This window comes from Cryptococcus neoformans, chromosome 4, assembly GCF_000149385.1.
Source record: "Cryptococcus neoformans var. neoformans B-3501A chromosome 4, whole genome shotgun sequence".
Lineage (NCBI taxonomy): Eukaryota > Fungi > Basidiomycota > Tremellomycetes > Tremellales > Cryptococcaceae > Cryptococcus > Cryptococcus deneoformans.
In genome coordinates, this window is record NC_009180.1 from 51,214 (window position 1) to 67,500 (window position 16,287).

General features: G+C 47.2%; 4 protein-coding genes across 4 annotated transcripts in view; 3 read left to right on the forward strand and 1 right to left on the reverse strand.

Annotated features, from left to right (window-relative positions):
• Positions 1-1,020: 1,020 nt before the first annotated feature.
• On the reverse strand, positions 1,021-1,786 carry CNBD0160 (hypothetical protein; the record flags this gene model as incomplete). Its single annotated transcript, XM_771102.1, has 3 exons — positions 1,021-1,417; positions 1,463-1,562; positions 1,711-1,786. The coding sequence occupies 3 exons, from the start codon at positions 1,784-1,786 to the stop codon at positions 1,021-1,023; spliced, it is 573 nt and encodes a 190-aa protein (XP_776195.1).
• Positions 1,787-2,331: 545 nt separating this feature from the next.
• On the forward strand, positions 2,332-7,939 carry CNBD0170 (hypothetical protein; the record flags this gene model as incomplete). The annotated part of the gene is made up of 15 exons (XM_771103.1): positions 2,332-3,051; positions 3,102-3,453; positions 3,519-3,905; positions 4,043-4,317; positions 4,398-5,258; positions 5,344-5,417; positions 5,521-5,590; positions 5,680-5,745; positions 5,817-5,917; positions 6,006-6,406; positions 6,544-6,713; positions 6,804-7,020; positions 7,110-7,173; positions 7,240-7,356; positions 7,426-7,939. The coding sequence occupies 15 exons, from the start codon at positions 2,332-2,334 to the stop codon at positions 7,937-7,939; spliced, it is 4,389 nt and encodes a 1,462-aa protein (XP_776196.1).
• Positions 7,940-9,476: 1,537 nt separating this feature from the next.
• CNBD0180 (hypothetical protein) lies at positions 9,477-12,151 on the forward strand (the record flags this gene model as incomplete). The annotated part of the gene is made up of 11 exons (XM_771104.1): positions 9,477-9,633; positions 9,729-9,828; positions 9,891-9,913; positions 10,000-10,222; positions 10,310-10,513; positions 10,595-10,678; positions 10,748-10,872; positions 10,971-11,021; positions 11,091-11,173; positions 11,410-11,587; positions 11,694-12,151. 11 exons carry the CDS (start codon positions 9,477-9,479, stop codon positions 12,149-12,151), a joined length of 1,686 nt encoding a protein of 561 aa, XP_776197.1.
• Positions 12,152-12,367: 216 nt separating this feature from the next.
• CNBD0190 (hypothetical protein) overlaps positions 12,368-16,287 on the forward strand; it is a gene marked incomplete at both ends in the record, with an annotated part of 4,351 nt that continues 431 nt past the window's right edge. Inside the window, 14 exons of the mRNA XM_771105.1 lie at positions 12,368-12,538; positions 12,592-12,792; positions 12,846-12,929; positions 12,987-13,101; positions 13,158-13,761; positions 13,838-14,037; positions 14,108-14,262; positions 14,357-14,752; positions 14,823-14,931; positions 15,024-15,120; positions 15,213-15,431; positions 15,506-16,001; positions 16,063-16,143; positions 16,201-16,287. The exon at positions 16,201-16,287 is cut by the window's right edge and continues 2 nt beyond it. Of these exons, the coding sequence (XP_776198.1) occupies positions 12,368-12,538; positions 12,592-12,792; positions 12,846-12,929; positions 12,987-13,101; positions 13,158-13,761; positions 13,838-14,037; positions 14,108-14,262; positions 14,357-14,752; positions 14,823-14,931; positions 15,024-15,120; positions 15,213-15,431; positions 15,506-16,001; positions 16,063-16,143; positions 16,201-16,287 (3,015 nt within the window). The remainder of the gene's footprint in view (positions 12,539-12,591; positions 12,793-12,845; positions 12,930-12,986; positions 13,102-13,157; positions 13,762-13,837; positions 14,038-14,107; positions 14,263-14,356; positions 14,753-14,822; positions 14,932-15,023; positions 15,121-15,212; positions 15,432-15,505; positions 16,002-16,062; positions 16,144-16,200) is intronic.

Here is a 16,287-nt window from a genome sequence, read left to right on the forward strand (position 1 = left end):
CATTCAAAAGTCGTCGCGATGGATATTCTATCCCACTCGTTTGTATCGCGCCAGTCCAATGTGACGGAGTTAGTCTAGCTGCTTGTTTAGAAAGATGATTACGTGGTCTTTTCGTTCAGATTCTATAAACACTATATACGGGGTGTGTATGTCTTTCCTTTAACCATGTAATGCAACTGCATAAATCAAGAAGGACCGGTCATAGTGAAGTCCGGACCATGGAGAATATTCTTATTATGTCAAATGGGTTCCAACGTATCAACGTGTAAGGATACAGAGGAACGGGCGTAGTAGGGAGAGAAGGAGGACGAGACGAGAGGGAGAAGTAGTTTTGGGGTGCAGATGGGAGAGGGGGGGAAGGAGAAGGCGAGAGGAAGAGTAGGAGGACCGTGCGAAGAGCGTTAGGGCGGAGAGAGGTCCGAGCGGAGGGTACAGGGAAAGTGTGAGAAAGATGAGTCAGCTCGCAGAGCTGAGAAAGATATAAAAGGCGTAGCCTTTATTATGGCAAGTTTTGATTAAATCAATGCAAGATTCCGTGAGTTGGAATAACATCATAACTGGGCTTGTACTTCACGAGAAAAAAGATTGCCGCTGATGGTGCTGCCACTATCGTAGTAGATACCAATCGCAGTTACAAATGAACGTCGTCAGGGCTTTGTGTTTTAAATGGAGCGCCACTGTGGCATTTTATGGAATTAGATTAAAAGCTGACCAGTATGCGAAACGGCAGCTTCTTACACCTGACTCTATTAAAATGACAACGAGGTTGAGAAAGTTCCAAAAGTCCTTTTCATGACCGTTTTCGGGAAGGGTTCGGTAAAACCTTTGTGAATGAGGATTTGGATACATAGCTATACTGCTACCATCGTGTTCCTATCTAGAGGCCTGAGGTAAGCAACACTGATTGGAAAGACGACGTTTATTTGAAACAGCGTGAGTTTACTAAAATCAATCCATCGTTGTATGTTGCACCAACTAGTCTCCTCTTCAATCTCCACCCCCCCCCGAAACCAAACCACCTCAAGCCCCTTTGACCTCATACTTCGCCCCTTCCAACAGCCTCAACCTCTCCTCCGCCGTCCTCTCACCTCTCCTCTGCATCTCCACACCGCCTACCACCAAACTCGGCAGCGCCCACCTCGCCACCTCTCCCACTTCCAACGCTGGTGTTTCCAGAGTCGCACCCGCTTGCTGGTTACGCAGCAAAATGGCAAAAATCGAGACTGTGAGATGGACGGAGAGAATGAGGAGGTGATTGGATGGGGAGGAGACGTAGGGGCGGAGAGGCCCCGGCAAAAAGTGTGGGGTAAGAGAGAGAGGGAGGAGGATGAGTTGGATAAGGGCGAGGAGGGGGATGATAGGTGAGGGGGAACGGAAGTGGGATGTTATTTGGATACCAGAGCTGTAGAGTAACCGGCTGTCAATAGTGGTAATATTTTATCGTGGGAGGGTATGCACGAACATGAAGAGACATGTCAAGATGCCTACATCAAGGGCGTTTTGAGATTGGGCGTTATTCCGTTGATTCTTCTCCCGAAGTTCCCGGATCTCTTGTTCCTGCTCTACGAATCCCACAATTATTAGCTCACATCCTCAACATCTTTTCACAAATTGACATATGGCGAACCTTGCTCGTCTAAAATATCAGCTGTTGCGTACCCCGTCAGCCGTGCATAGATCAGGAAAGACGGCCAGAAGTCAGAGACGAACCGGTGGTAAGAAGGGACGCATCCTCGTCCTCCTTGGGCTGTCGCTGGGAGACTGTTCGTTGTCGTGGTTTGGTCATTGTTATTGGGCTGTAAGATGGTATTTGCCAAAGTAGATTTGTTAAAAGTCTACGTACTATTGCAAGAGGCAAGAAGATAACGAGCATTGGACCATGTGCTCGAATGTGGAGGCAAAGGGGAATGGGTGACATCATCACTTTTGATTGTGGAAATTGGGAATTGCTGAGAATTATTCTCGTCAGGGCGGGTGCAAGTTGAATTTAATACCCATATTATATGCTATAATTAGGGCTGAAATATGCAATGGGAAATAAATAAATGAGGATGATTGGGACGCGACTTTTGTTGTGGAATGGGCGATGATGAAGGGTACAAACCCTTCTTGCATCTTGGATTTCCATCTTTACTTTCATTTTCCATCTCTACAAACTACCATACTCCTCATCTCCGCCTGGATGGGTGATCAGCTTAATCTTGCTAGAGAGAACTCGACTTGATATACTCCACATCTCCTCACGCTGCGCTGCGGGCGCACGGACAATCGAAAGTAGCAAGAAACAACCTTGGCGACGAATGAGGTAACGGCACACGGAAACCATGCACCATGGCAGCGTCAACCCTTTCCAACTACCAGCTAGGGGACCTCCTGGGCAGGGGTGCCTCTGGAAACGTCTACCGCGCACTCAACTTTCTCACTGGCGAAACGGTCGCTATCAAGTCCATCTCCCTCCTCTCCCTTCCTCCGTCCTCCCTCCCCGATATCATGTCCGAGATCGACTTGCTTAAAAATCTCAACCATGCGAATATTGTCAAATACAAGGGATTTGCTAGGGATAAGGAGAATCTATGGATCATCTTGGAGTATTGCGAGAATGGGTCGTTACAGACCATCTTGAAAAAGTTTGGCAAGTTCCCGGAAAGCTTGGTCGCTGTGTACATCAGTCAAGTGCTGGAGGGCCTGATCTACCTGCACGAGCAGGGCGTGATCCACCGTGACATCAAGGGCGCAAACATTCTCACCAACAAGGACGGGTCCGTCAAACTTGCCGATTTCGGAGTCTCCTCTCGTGCCCCTACCGCCGTTCTCGACCAATCTGGTAAATCCAACGATGGCGAAGCCGAAGTAGTTGGGTCTCCTTACTGGATGGCACCGGAAGTGATTGAACAAAGCGGTGCGAGCACAGCGAGCGACATATGGAGTGTAGGCTGTGTGGTGGTCGAGCTGCTGGAGGGGAAACCACCTTACGGTGATTTGGCGCCGATGCAGGCTTTATGGAGGATTGTGCAAGATGAGAGTATGCGCATTCCGGAAGGTGCCAGTCCTGTAAGTAACATGACATGCCTCTAATAATTCAAGTGCTGATAAAGCAACAGATTGTCAAAGATTTCTTATACCATTGCTTTCAAAAAGATCCCAACCTTCGAATTTCTGCCAAGAAACTACTCCGCCATCCATGGATGTTATCCGTCAAAAAATCCGCGTCAAACCGCCCCCCAATCACGCCGTCTTTAGTCGATACCACCTTTGACCATAGTATTGATCCAAAAGCTAACTCCGACGGCATAACTCCTCAAGCCCAACGAGATGGAAACAAGTCCAGACCTGAAAGAGAGGGTGAAAACGAAAAGCAATCACGACAAGGGACAGTAAAACCGCGCAAGAAGATAATGACAGTGTATGATGAAGCTGTACAGAGGGTACAGGAATGGAACGAAGCTCTCAAAGGTAGTTACTGTTCCCCTCCCCTCTACTAGGTCTTTACTCCACTAACCACCTGAAAAATGACCCAGCGTCACCTAAAAACCTCTCCAAGCCATCACCATCTCCTTCCCCATCCACTTCGTCTGCCTCTGCCTCAACCTCTGCATCAAAAGCCCTCCTTCTTCCTGTCCCATCTACAAATCCACTCATATCAAAGGCCCGCCAACGAGGCGAGTCCAACCCTCCGCTCTCCCTCTTCTCCCTTCTTCCCACCTCCAACTCCAAACCTCTATCCTCATCCTTATCCCAAGAACAGCCTCTGTCGCTACCGCTCCAACTGCGAAATCAGGTAGGGCAGGGGGGAGGACTGTTGAGTAAAAACTATATGGTGAGTGACGTACTTGAACGAGCGAAGGAGGAAGGAGAGGAGAGATGGGATGATGATTTTGCGGAAGGGATTTCGTTCTCAAAATTAGGTACGTCTCCGTCTTCATCTGCCTTTTTTCCCCTTAATCTTTTTTTCTTGTGGTCATTTTCTTTGTTCTTTCGTCTCCTTGTTGTAATGAGGATAGGATATAAAGAGCTGACGATGAAATTATTATTCGTGTTGTAGGACGGACAGAGATATACAAGCACCCCCAAGCGCATCATCACACCCACTTAACATCATCTGCTTCAAGCGCGTCAACTGCGAGGGAAGAGGCAGAGGAGGCGAATCAAAAGACTCTCCGACAAAATCGTGCTTTGGCTCTACCCACCCCCTCTTCAAAGCCGGGACGAAAATCAAACTTGTCGCGCCCTGTGGGCGAAGTAGAGGATTACTCGGATATGGAACAAGCTTTCGGAGAGAATGAAGGGTCGTTGGAGAAAAAAATGAGGATTCTCAAAGTCAGTCCTTTTCATCTAGTGCTCATCATGTTCTTAACCTGGCCCCAAAATGTGGGAAAAGCTGACGAAGGAGGATGTAGTTGAAGGCCATAGGACGAAAAGGTCTTATGCACCCTGACGATATCCATAAATACCCACTTTCGCCTGTCAAACGTAAACCCTCTTCTCGAGTTGATGTCCGAGGAAATTCAAGTACGTCCACAACTGCGACCACATGCGCATCCGCATCCGCGTCCAACCCCGGTGCCCCTCCGATCACTGTCCCTCTATCATCATCTATCCCCATCCCAAATTCCTCCTTTCCTAGGCGGCGTGCACCTTCGAATCCTATTCCTTCCTCTTTTTCTACACTCACCATCCCCTCATTGTCTGAAACGGGCACAGGAATGAGCACAGAAACGAAAAATAGGAATAGGGACAACAGCTTTCTGTCTCAAGATGCACCAACTCGATCCTCTCCATCCTCCCGCTCGAGCTCGTTGAGAAATAAAGCCAAAGTAGGCGAAGAGGTGGAAGAACAGATCAAGAAATATACAGAGAATGAAGAAGAGAATTATGAGGATATTTTCGGTGGTGCGAATAAGACTTTTTCGTCGTCGCAGGAAGTGCCTTTGAAGCTCGTTCTTCTTCCTTCTCATCCACTCTCATCATCTTCTGCCTTGCGTAATGGTGGTGGTGGAGGGCGAGGGTCAAGTGAAGGAGGTATATCATTCACCGACCCCCACTCCCACATCAATTTTGACTACCCAGAATCGGACGAAGAAGACATGCTCGACCCTTTCGCCGAGATTGAAGACGAGTTTGACACAGCCGAAGATTTGGAGAAGAAATTGATGAGGGATAAAAAAGTGATGATGCAGGGAAAAGTGAGCAAATTGGTGGATGAGTTGATGATTGGCGGAGTGGGGGGAGGAGGGTTAAGAGGCGTTTGTGATGATTTGGTGAGTCTAGCCTTTTAGGGGTATCCTATGGGCTTGGGCAAGCGAGGGGATCGATTTGTTTGAGGAAAGCTGATGATAGATCCAGTTTGGGATTCTGGAGAATAGCTCGCCTGAAATGGGATTGGAAGCTCATTTTGTTGCTCAACATGGTCTTATCGCGTACGTTTTTTTTTTTCGTCCCCGTTTATCCTTTCATCACCCAGGGTTCTTTCTTTGCTCGTGCTGACTGTAAAGAGTTTTTTTTCTTTGTTCCGGTCCAAAGTGTGCTGGAAGTGCTCGAATCGCGATTGAGTAGGGATGTAGTCGTAAGGCTACTGAAACTTGTTAATCTGGTGAGCCTTGGTCTGGATTTTGACGGTAATGAAGCAGGGATGAAGGAACGTAATGCCATAAGCTAACCCCTTAATCTCTGCATAATCAGATTGTGACTAGCAATGTTGAACTGCTCGAGTCATTTTGTCTCATTGGCGGTATCCCCGTCATCATCGTAGGTCCTGGTTCCCCCAATCACTTTGCAACAAAAGCTGTAATAACCATGCTGACTGAGGGTGATTGTAGCCATACACGTCAAAGAAACATTCTTTAGAAACGCGGTTGGAAGCATCGAGATTTATCCGTCAGCTAACAAGGTCAGCATTAACTTTACAAATGTTCATCTCGTACGTTTATTTTCTCTGGTTACATCGCTCATGGCAATCCTGATGTCCAAGCGTAACACTAACTGTTTTTATTTTTTGGTTACATTAGGTGCCGTGGGCTCCGAATCCTTGTGGAACTGCTTGATGAAGACTACGCCCTTAACAAAACACTCATTCTATCCTCTCTTGAGGGTATTAATTCTGTCTTCGAATTACAGAGCCCCACACCAAGGAACGATTTCGTGAGAATGTTTGTCAGAGAGGGGGTGATTGATCCGCTCTCTACTGCGTTGCTGGCTATTTTGAAAGATAAATACGAGGATAGAAGTGCGAATGACGACGGAAATGGTAACGGCAATGGAGAGATGGAGGATGGCCAAGGACAGGAACGGGGGCAATTCATGATGGAGCAGGCCAGTAGATCGGTTGGGGTATTACTGTTCTTCTGTCAAGTGGCGCAGGCAGATGCAAGAGTGAGAGAGGCGTTCGCCACGAGAACTATCATGATTCGTACGTTGCCCATCCTACTTTCTCCCAAATCTTGCACGTAACTAATCAAGGATTCACATTTTTTTCACCCAAAATCTCGAATGCGACTCCGTTGCCCAAACTCTACAATCCCCCCCACCCCCCCACGCACAATGTAGGTTTACTGAAAGCGTGCGATCTCTTGCCCCGAAAGTTACTCGTTACGGCGATCAAAGCTATTAAACACCTCTCCACATCCCCACAACTGATTGAAGTCCTCCAGAATTCCAATGCAATGGAGATACTTGTGGATCTTTTGGGGAAGAACATCAAGGGAAGTCACAGTAATGTACGTCCAATTTCCAAATATTAATTGCTCCAATTGTGGGCATCTTCTTATCCTGACCTAACTTGCGTAATTGACTTACCCATTTTACAGGAAATTTGCTCACACATCTTCCAAACTATCTACTCTATGACACGTCTCTCCAAATCCCGACAAGAAGAAGCTGCATCTAGCGGTATCATTCCCCTTCTCAAGCGGGTGATTCAAAATAAATCTCCTTTGAAGCAATTTGCCTTGCCGATTTTATGCGATATGGCCAATGCGGGCAAGGGGAGTAGGAGGTTGTTATGGCACTATGATGGACTGGGTCGTGAGTTTACCCGATCTTACTCGTTGATTTACTTTGGAGATATTCTCAGAATAAGGATGAGGGCGAACGCTGACGGGCTATGGGATTAGTTTATCTGGATTTATTGGAAGATCCCTACTGGAGAGTTAGTGCGCTGGATGCAATCTTGGCTTGGTGAGTTGAAGGCCGCATAGTCTCCCTTGGGCTGTGGATGCATCTGCTGATGGGTTGCGGGTGTAGGATGCAAGACGAGACAGCACGGGTAGAAGATGTCTTATTGGAGAAGTCTGCTTCAGATTCCCTTGTGAGGTGCTTTGTCCAAGCATCTGGGGTGTCATTTGAGGGTATTCTCGATCCGTGCGTCCATACTCCTCCCTCCGTCACCCTGTCCCAAACATACTTGGCTAACTTCTATCTAATTAATAGATTATTCAAGGTTCTCCGTCTTTCCACATCCCTCACCTCTTCCCTCTCTCACCCTCCCTTCTTCTCCCGCCTCTCGGAATCCCTTGAACGATCGAGTAAAGCAGTCATCAAACTCAACCTCCTCCGACTCACCAAAGTCGTCTGCGAATGTCATCCTGACAAAGCCACCCTCGTTGAGAGATTTGGTCTTGCACAGATTGTCGAGCGGCTGAGCAAACAGGATGGAGCGGTGCTTGTGAGGGAGCTGGCGAAAGAAATTTTGCCAGGGTTGTTGTTCGGTGGTGATGCACCGGATCCAGCTGCATCTTTTCGGTATACGAGTTCAGGTACTGTAGGAGAGGAGAGGGGTGGAAGGACGATGAAGAGTCAAGGAAGGATGGAAGGGAGAAGGTCGTCCCAGCTTCGCCGGACTCTCTCAGAGAACGTTGCTACGGACCTCTTGCATCCTGCTCCTCCTGTTGCACCATTTCCCAGCACTGTCTCAAGGTGTAAGTATACAAAGGAAAGGGGGTAGGACGAGACGGAGGAAGACGAGACGGAGGAAGACGGAGAAGTAGTTTTGCGGTGCAGAGGAGAAAACAGTAGTAGAACGACCCATCGATGTTTGTCTGTGTACAGTATTATGTTTAATATCCACCCTGCATCGATATACCACTTTGTCTGATATGTATTACCATTTTCTTTGCAAAATACATGCATTATGGGCATAACGGTCTCATACATACAAGAATCGCTGTCACTGTGCGATACGTAATTCCATCCGCGAGCGGAGCAAGTTATTTTTTTTAGTAGAAGAGGTAAATAAGTAAATAAGGGGAAACCTCGGCTATGTCCGCAATATAAAATACTAGTAGATAGACGACCGTCGGTCTAGTCAATTCGTTCGTTGTGGTGGGTTTAATAAGTTTCTCAATCACGACATCTGTTGTTATCACTCGTCATACTTCTAATTCTTCAAGCCTCGGGATTCAAGCTTACCCAGCCATAACATTGTTTACTGCCCAGCCATTGTTGGCCAATTTATGCTTCGACTTTTGGCCCGAATACCGAACAACATCTTTCAGTTATTTGAAACTGCGGCTTTTCGGTAGTAGGTGGTATGGCTCTAGGACTGAAAGTACGTACATTCTCCTTCTCTTACCCAATCACTGGATCTGTACCTGTCTACGTCCGTCCTTCCATACCAATGTCGTTATCCTTGCCCTTCTGGTCAGTCTCTTCTTCCCACCAGCAGCGGCCATGTCAATTGTCGGCACAAAATCATTTTCCGGTAAGATATCATGAATGAGTGTCTCAGCAGTCAATTATAAATTAGTTTCCTGCCGAAAATTTAAGCTGCTTGCTGACTATGTGATCTGTTCTTCAATCTTTATAAAGAAATCGCGGTCAGAAAAGGACACTCAACATCCTTTATTCATTCAGCCTTGGCTGACCTTCCCAATCTCTGTCTGAGTTAGTCGACTTGGAACGAATGAAGACGTTTTGCCTGCTAGGGCCCAGTAACAGACCCAGGCCTCAACGAAGTAACTAAGTTCTCCTTTCCTTTTCAAGCCTTCGGTATGCGATTTACTGCTTCGCCATCATCGCGACTTTCCCAGTGATCTGAATTGGCGTCGAGCCGTTATCTCCTTGTACCTGAATCACATCATCATTCATGTAACTCCAGGCTCTACGACGGTCAACGATTCAAGTTGTGTTCAATCGGCAAGATGTTTTTTGTTTCCTATCCTTCGGGTCGGGTTTCGTCACCCAATCCCAGTCAGGGATCTCACAGTCGACTCGAAAAGGGCTCGAAAATTGGTAGGACATGATCGTTCCTCAAGCTGCAAGATCAAGAAATATTAGCTCACACCAATGTCGCCATATCACCTATCTTGAATCTTATCTTTATCTGACCACAGCTTGCACCTGATCGACCAATCTCAAATGTATCATTCATCACAGAACATTTGTTATATAGACCACGGCGTCCCTTATTCTTCTCCTTCAGCTTCCTTTGGTTCAATCCAAAATTCATCTTCTGCTCTGTCAAGGAGACCCACTTCAATACTATGGGCCAACGTGATCGTTCCTCATTACTGGATGAAAAACTCTCCACAGCTTACGTGGTAGGACCCGACAGCAACTCAGGACCTGCAGAAGTACCCACCCCTGCCTCCGAGACTTATGTCCCTTCTAAACGGACTTGGAAGTCGTATCTTTGGTCAAGTAAGCCAGCCTCCCTTCTCATTCTATTTCAAATCCTTTCCTACTGCATCTATCCCCGGCGAATTTCAAGCTGATCATTGCTGGGTGATATGTAGCGCTTGATGTGCCAAGGAGAGAAGCCATATTCCTCACCAAGCTCGATCTGACACTCATCTCGTCGGCGGCTTTGGGCGTGATGATTCGATACCTTGACCAGCGAGTCCCTTTATCCTCCGTCTTTACAATCAAACAGCAATTGCTAACTATGTCACTGATAGAGTTAACATTTCCAACGCCTTCAGTAAGTACCCTTATTCTCTTTTTTTTACCCACTGAACCTCAGCTCGCTCACCCCGTTCTCTCTTTTCCTCCACCGTTCCTCAACAGATAGTGGTATGAAAGAAGACCTCAACTTGTACGGCAACGAACTCAATTACGCCAACGCCTTCTGGGCCGCCGCCTACGTTATCGGTCAAATTCCCAGTAATCTGATACTCACCCGAGTGAACGCGCCGAGATACATCGCTTTTCTCGAGTTGGCTTGGACGGCGTTCACGTTTGGAACAGCCGGGGTGAAGAATACGAGGACGCTCTATGCGCTTAGGTTTTTGTAAGCCATTGCCCCACATAGACTCTCCCATCACATACACATACCGATACTGACTACCCTTACTTTTCCTTTCCTTTTCCTATACAGCGTTGGCCTATTCGAAGCCGGCCACTTCCCAGCGGTCATGTACGTCTGCTCAAGCTATTACAAACCGCACGAACTCGCGAGACGAAACACACTTATCCAGGTGTTCACCTCGGTGGGACCCTTGTTTTCTGGGTTTTTGATGGCGGCCGTGTTTTCGGGTTTGGATGGGAAGCAAGGGTGGGCAGGGTGGAGGTGGATGTTTATGTAAGTCTTTTTCTTCATTTTTATGACTGATTTTGGAGGGTCGTGTAAGGCTGATGATGAATGATTGGTGATGTCAAATAGTGTTTGCGGCTGTATCTCCCTCCCTTGTGCACTTTGGACATTCTTCGCTATGCCCCAACTCCCAGGTCGGGCTAAACCAAATTGGTAAGTCAAAAATATCAACTAAGTTTCTTCCCTTGCATGACAGAGAAGAAGCTGACGGAAAGACGTCAGGTTATTCTCACAGGAGGAGATTGACATCGCTCGAGCGAGAATGCCGACAGAAGCTAAGCTGTACACGGGTCTGTTCAAGTGGAAAGATATCAAGAGATGGCATAAGACATGGCACGTTTACCTCTGTATGTTTTTTGTTTTTCTTCTCGTTCATTCGATCAGTTCATGCGTGCCAACACGAGTGAATACGGAATGGGCTGAGCTGACACAAGAGGATCTGCAGTCCCATTCTATTTCTTGGCGGCTGCGCAGATTGGACAAGCTGGTAGTTCGAGTAAGTCTGGAAGGGTGAACAAATTTAAAGCTGGGTGTTGAGCTGATGGGTATGCTGGGGTGATCTTAGTGATCTTCTGGGTGAAAAGTTATAATGTCAGCGGTCAACCCGCAGTATTCAGTGTTGCAGAAATCAATATCATTCCACTTGGGGTACGTTCCCCTCCCTTCTTTCTTTTCTGTCCTCATCCCTCTTCTTTCACATCTCTTCTATCCCGCGTGTTTATGGATTAAAAAGCATGCTTTAGCTCCCATTTCCCAAAGTTGGGCTTCGGTGGCATAGAATTCCGGGACGAGACCCAAAAATCTTTTTGATTTTTGATTTTCTTCTCTCTATTGCGATCGTTGGGAAGCTTGCGGCGCCAAGTTGCTAACGTATTTTCCCATAGATCTACCTTATCACGATCGTGGGCGCTCTCGCCGCTTCATGGATCTCCGATGCCCTCCCCGGTTCCTCCCGCTGGCCACTCATGGTTTTTGCAGCCTTGGTGGGAGTCATCATTCCCGCTGCATTGGGAGCTACCCCCGTCCATCCTGCTAACCGTGGTACTCGCTGGGCCTTATTCTGTGAGTTCGAGTCCCCCATGTGGTGGTCAATCTTGATCAAGCGAACAAGAGCCATGGGTAGAAGGTGCTGACCAAGCGGGGTTGATTATGTTGATTGAATACATAGATTTGACGGCTTTGTCGAATACGGCCGCGGGTGTGTGCTGGACGTATGTAAATGAAACGAGCCGTCAAGATCCTGAAAAACGAGCATATGTCGGCGCTATGGTACGTCTTCTTCTTTCCAGTCCTAATTTATCTTCGGGCGCAAAGAATAGCAAGCTGACACTTTCTCGTGTCACGATGCAACAGATGAACGCATTCGCGTACATCTTCACCGCATTCATTCCCATCTTCACTTTCCCAACCTCGAAACAACCATATGTCTCCACCGGTATGTTTGCAACCTCAGGGTTTGCAGCAGCGGCACTATTATCAGCTTTGGCAATTGGGTACATGGATCATAGGGATAAGAAAAAAGCAAGCAGGAAGTGGGAGGAACAGCAGGTGGTGGAGAGGGTCGATAGTGAGAGTGGGGATGGGAAGCGTTCGTCAGGGGATGTGACGCTCGATGAAAAGGCGTAGAAGTGGGAGTATTTGCAAAAGTTATTGATTAGTTCTGGGTAAATCGTATAACTATAGCAAGATTTATATTGCGCTTGATGGAATGAAATGTACCACTTGTCTTTTCTCAGTCAGCAGGCACTATTTTACTATGAAGATGTCAATAGTAAAGCTCTTGTTACGTAACATATCGGCTGAGTTGAAGTAACCGGCTATGGCTTTCACTGGCGTCCATCGATGGATTATTCCACTTTGTTATCGATAGTTTCCAACAAGTCTCCAGCACTTCGTACAGGGATAATTGAAACTGCCATGGTCAGAAAAGCGGCCGTCAAGTACCGTTCTCTAAGGTCAAATCTAGTCAATCTTCCCCTATCCCTCTATGCCCAGCTCGTACAACAGCAAGCAGTTAGTATTTTTTCCCGTTCGCAAGGCAATAGCTCACACCGGATCGTATGAAGAGACCCCAGTCCCTCATCCTCCACTTATCACCCTTATTATCTCCATCATTCCCCTCCTCCTCAAGACAGCCGAAAACAGCGTACTTGGGATGGTCAGGGCTGAATGCAGCGGCTAATGTCTCCCAGGTTGGCGATGGAGTTGAAAGTGTCGAGGTAGATCCCGAAGTCGCCATGTCTTTAGGATGGAGCGAAGGCATTTTGGTGAGTTGTCAGTAGCGCTTGCGATTTGACATTAATTGCTGTCGCATTTTCAGGTTGAGATCGCCGTGATACATAATCCCACTGTTGCCAAGTCAGTATCTGTGACACCGATGAGTCCTGATGACTGGGAGATCCTGGTGAGCTATTTCATATCATGGCGATCTCGGCGAATTTCTGAAGCAACATAATCATAGGAACAACATGCATCTTTCTTGGAGAATAATCTCTTATCCCAACTTCGAGCAGCGCAAAAGGGACAAGAGATTGACGTATGGGTGATGGGTCGAACCAAAATCAGAATACGAGTTGGTGAGTGATTGACCAGCTGTATTCCCATATGTCATGCTTCTCTAATTATCTTTTAGATGAGACCAATCCCTCAAGCAACTCCCAGTCTGCGGTTATCATTAAGCCCGACACTGAAATCTACGTCGCCCCTCGACCTCGCTTGTCCAAATCCGCTTCGTCCATCCCATCTTCCCAATACTTCCCTCAAATAGTCAAGACCGGCCTTCCCAACGGGAGAAATAAGTTCAGCCAGGTCAAATTACGTCAAGTCCCCCCCAAAGTCGCATCCGCATGGGGCGTTTTTGTACCCCCATCCAATGCCCTTTTGAGAACAAAAGATGAGAGAATAGCTGTGTGCTCTCCGACAATCCTTGAGAAAATCAAGAGAAGACTCGGAATCAGTGATGGGGAGATGTTCTTTGTCAAAATTGCTCTCGATCAGCCCCTAGAGGAAGAATCCCCCCCACCAGGTCCCGTTGCCATTGCGCAAGAAAAAGAACCCATGGACGAAGCAGAGATGCTTCTTGTCTCTTGGGAAGAAATGCCGAATGGATGTATATCAGTTGCTGGAAAAGCGGAAGATTGGATGAACGTATGGGCGAGGATCAAAGTTTTGGAAAGCACGGGGAAGAGGGAGAAGACAAAATCTGGAAAGGGAAGACCCATCCCTGATTTATCATTGTAAGACCTGTCTCTCTACTCTACCTCCTTTGGTCAGTATGACAATTAACCCACTTTTGTTTTTCCTTTTTTCCAGTTCTGCCGATCCGAAGCAGACCTCATCACCTCTCCCAGGACTCGACAAGATCTGCCAAGAAGCCATCGATTATCTTCGGCTTTCAGCGTTTTTTCAGAGATCGAAACCCTTGCTGCTATTGGGTACGAAAGGTTCTGGGAAGACTAGTCTAGCAAAAATAGTCGGCAATGCTTTGGAGGAAAATAGATTCGTTCTGGCTGGTAAGGAACTCATCTTTCTAGCATCTAAAAATACAATGAATATAATGGGCTGATTGATCGCGGGCGATAGAGACGATTTATGTGGATGTGGGGAAACTAGACCCAGAATCTAGGATCGCAACCATAAAGCAAAACATGGATAAATGGATCGACGACGCAAAAGCGAAAGCGCCTTGCTGTTTGATCCTTGATGATTTGGATAATCTCTTATCGCCCGAGACTGAGGTAAGTGTATCTCAACATTTCTTAATCTCTTCCCTTCCCCCACATGAAGTCCCAAGGGTCTTGAGCTTATTATTTCTGCTCTCTCCACTATTAGTTGAAAACGTCAACAAACCCTTCCATCCTCGCTGAATATTTCACTTCCCTCATGTCATCCCACCTCTCCCTCCCGCCTGGCATCCTCATGATCGCCACAGCACAAGACGCCTCCACGCTCCATCCTTTACTTAACACCCGGCACGTATTCGGCGAAATACTCAAGATCCCTCCACTTTCTAAGGAAGTCAGGCAGGATATTCTGAGGGAGTTCGTTGCCGCCAAGGGGGAAATGAAAATGAGGAGAGATGAGAGGGGAGAGGACACTGGGGATGGACTGGATTATGTGTTGTTGGGAAGTATGACGGAAGGATACTCTATCTCTGATTTGAGTGATCTAGTACAAGGTGCGACGCAACAGGCTATTATACGGTGTACCAAGAGTAGAGAAACAGACGTGCGTTCTTCTCCCTTCTTTGTTTCTTCCATGACAGTTGTTGGAATTGACCATAATTGGGTGATTGTAGATCCGTTTGACATTTGACGATTTTGTCATTGCCCATGAAGAGTTTACACCTCTCAGCCTTCGAGGAGTTAATCTTCAGACTTCAGATGTGAAGTGGAGCGATATCGGAGGTAAGTCGATGTAATCTTCTCACCCTTCACAACTTTTCCATCCGTCCTTTATATCGGACAGCTCGTTTACAAGGTTTATTTCAACATCACAGGCTTGAAAGAACCTCGACGAATTCTCCGGGAAACACTCGAATGGCCCACCAAGTACGCTCAGATCTTTGTCAATTGTCCTTTACGTCTTCGATCGGGGTATGTCTTATAACATTTCTCTATATTATTCAACTCTCTTGAGCGCAGAAACGAAGGTGTTGACTTTCATCTCCACCGCATCTCATCTCCAGTCTCCTTCTATACGGTTACCCTGGATGTGGCAAGACTCTTCTCGCTTCTGCTGTCGCTAAAGAGTGTGGACTCAACTTCATTTCTGTCAAAGGTCCCGAGATCCTCAACAAGTATATCGGCGCAAGTGAAAAGGGCGTGAGAGATTTGTTTGAGAGGGCAAGTGGTGCGAAGCCTTGTGTTTTGTTTTTCGACGAATTTGACTCTATCGCTCCCAAACGGCAAGTCAATACATTCTATGCAGGACTATCAAATAAAGAAAAATGCTAATGGGACTGGAAAAAACTGGTTACAGAGGACATGATAGTACAGGCGTTACGGACCGAGTAGTCAATCAACTCCTCACAGAGATGGACGGCGCTCAAGGTCTATCGGGAGTCTACGTCCTAGCAGCTACAAGCCGTCCAGACCTTATCGACCCGGCGCTCCTCCGTCCAGGCCGGCTAGATAAATCCATCATCTGCGATATGCCCTCGAACTCTGATAGATTGGAAATCCTGAAGGCAGTGGCGAAGAAGGGGAAACTGGAGTTGGGAGAGGATGTGGATCTGGAAGCGGTGGCGAGGGAGAGTGAAGGATTCTCGGGGGCCGATTTACAGGCGCTGATGTATAATGCGCATTTGGAAGTAGTACATGCTGCTTTCGAGGATGAAGAAAGGAGGGAAGAAGAGGAAGAGGGAGGACAGAAGGTGGCTGTTAATGGAATAGGAGGAAGAGAGGGGTATAGACTGATTTCCCAGACTAATGGGGGAGATCTTTCGGCGGCAGCTCGTGCGGAGCTGGGTCAGAGAGTAGGTTTCCTACATCTTATTTTCGTCTATGGGGACTCACAGTTGACCGACTTGAAAACAGATTGATACAATCGTCAGTAACAGCCAATCGCGCTTCATGTCGGTCGAGAAAGGGGAAAGAACCGCAAAGGATTTTGTCAAGGTGTGTAAACCATTTCCCTTTTGAGCGTAGTCAATGATATCTTACTGTATGGCATAGCCCATTATACAGCAACGACATTTGATGAACGCTCTGCTTGAAATTCGACCATCTGTATCGCAAGCTGATCGTCGAAGACTTGACCTC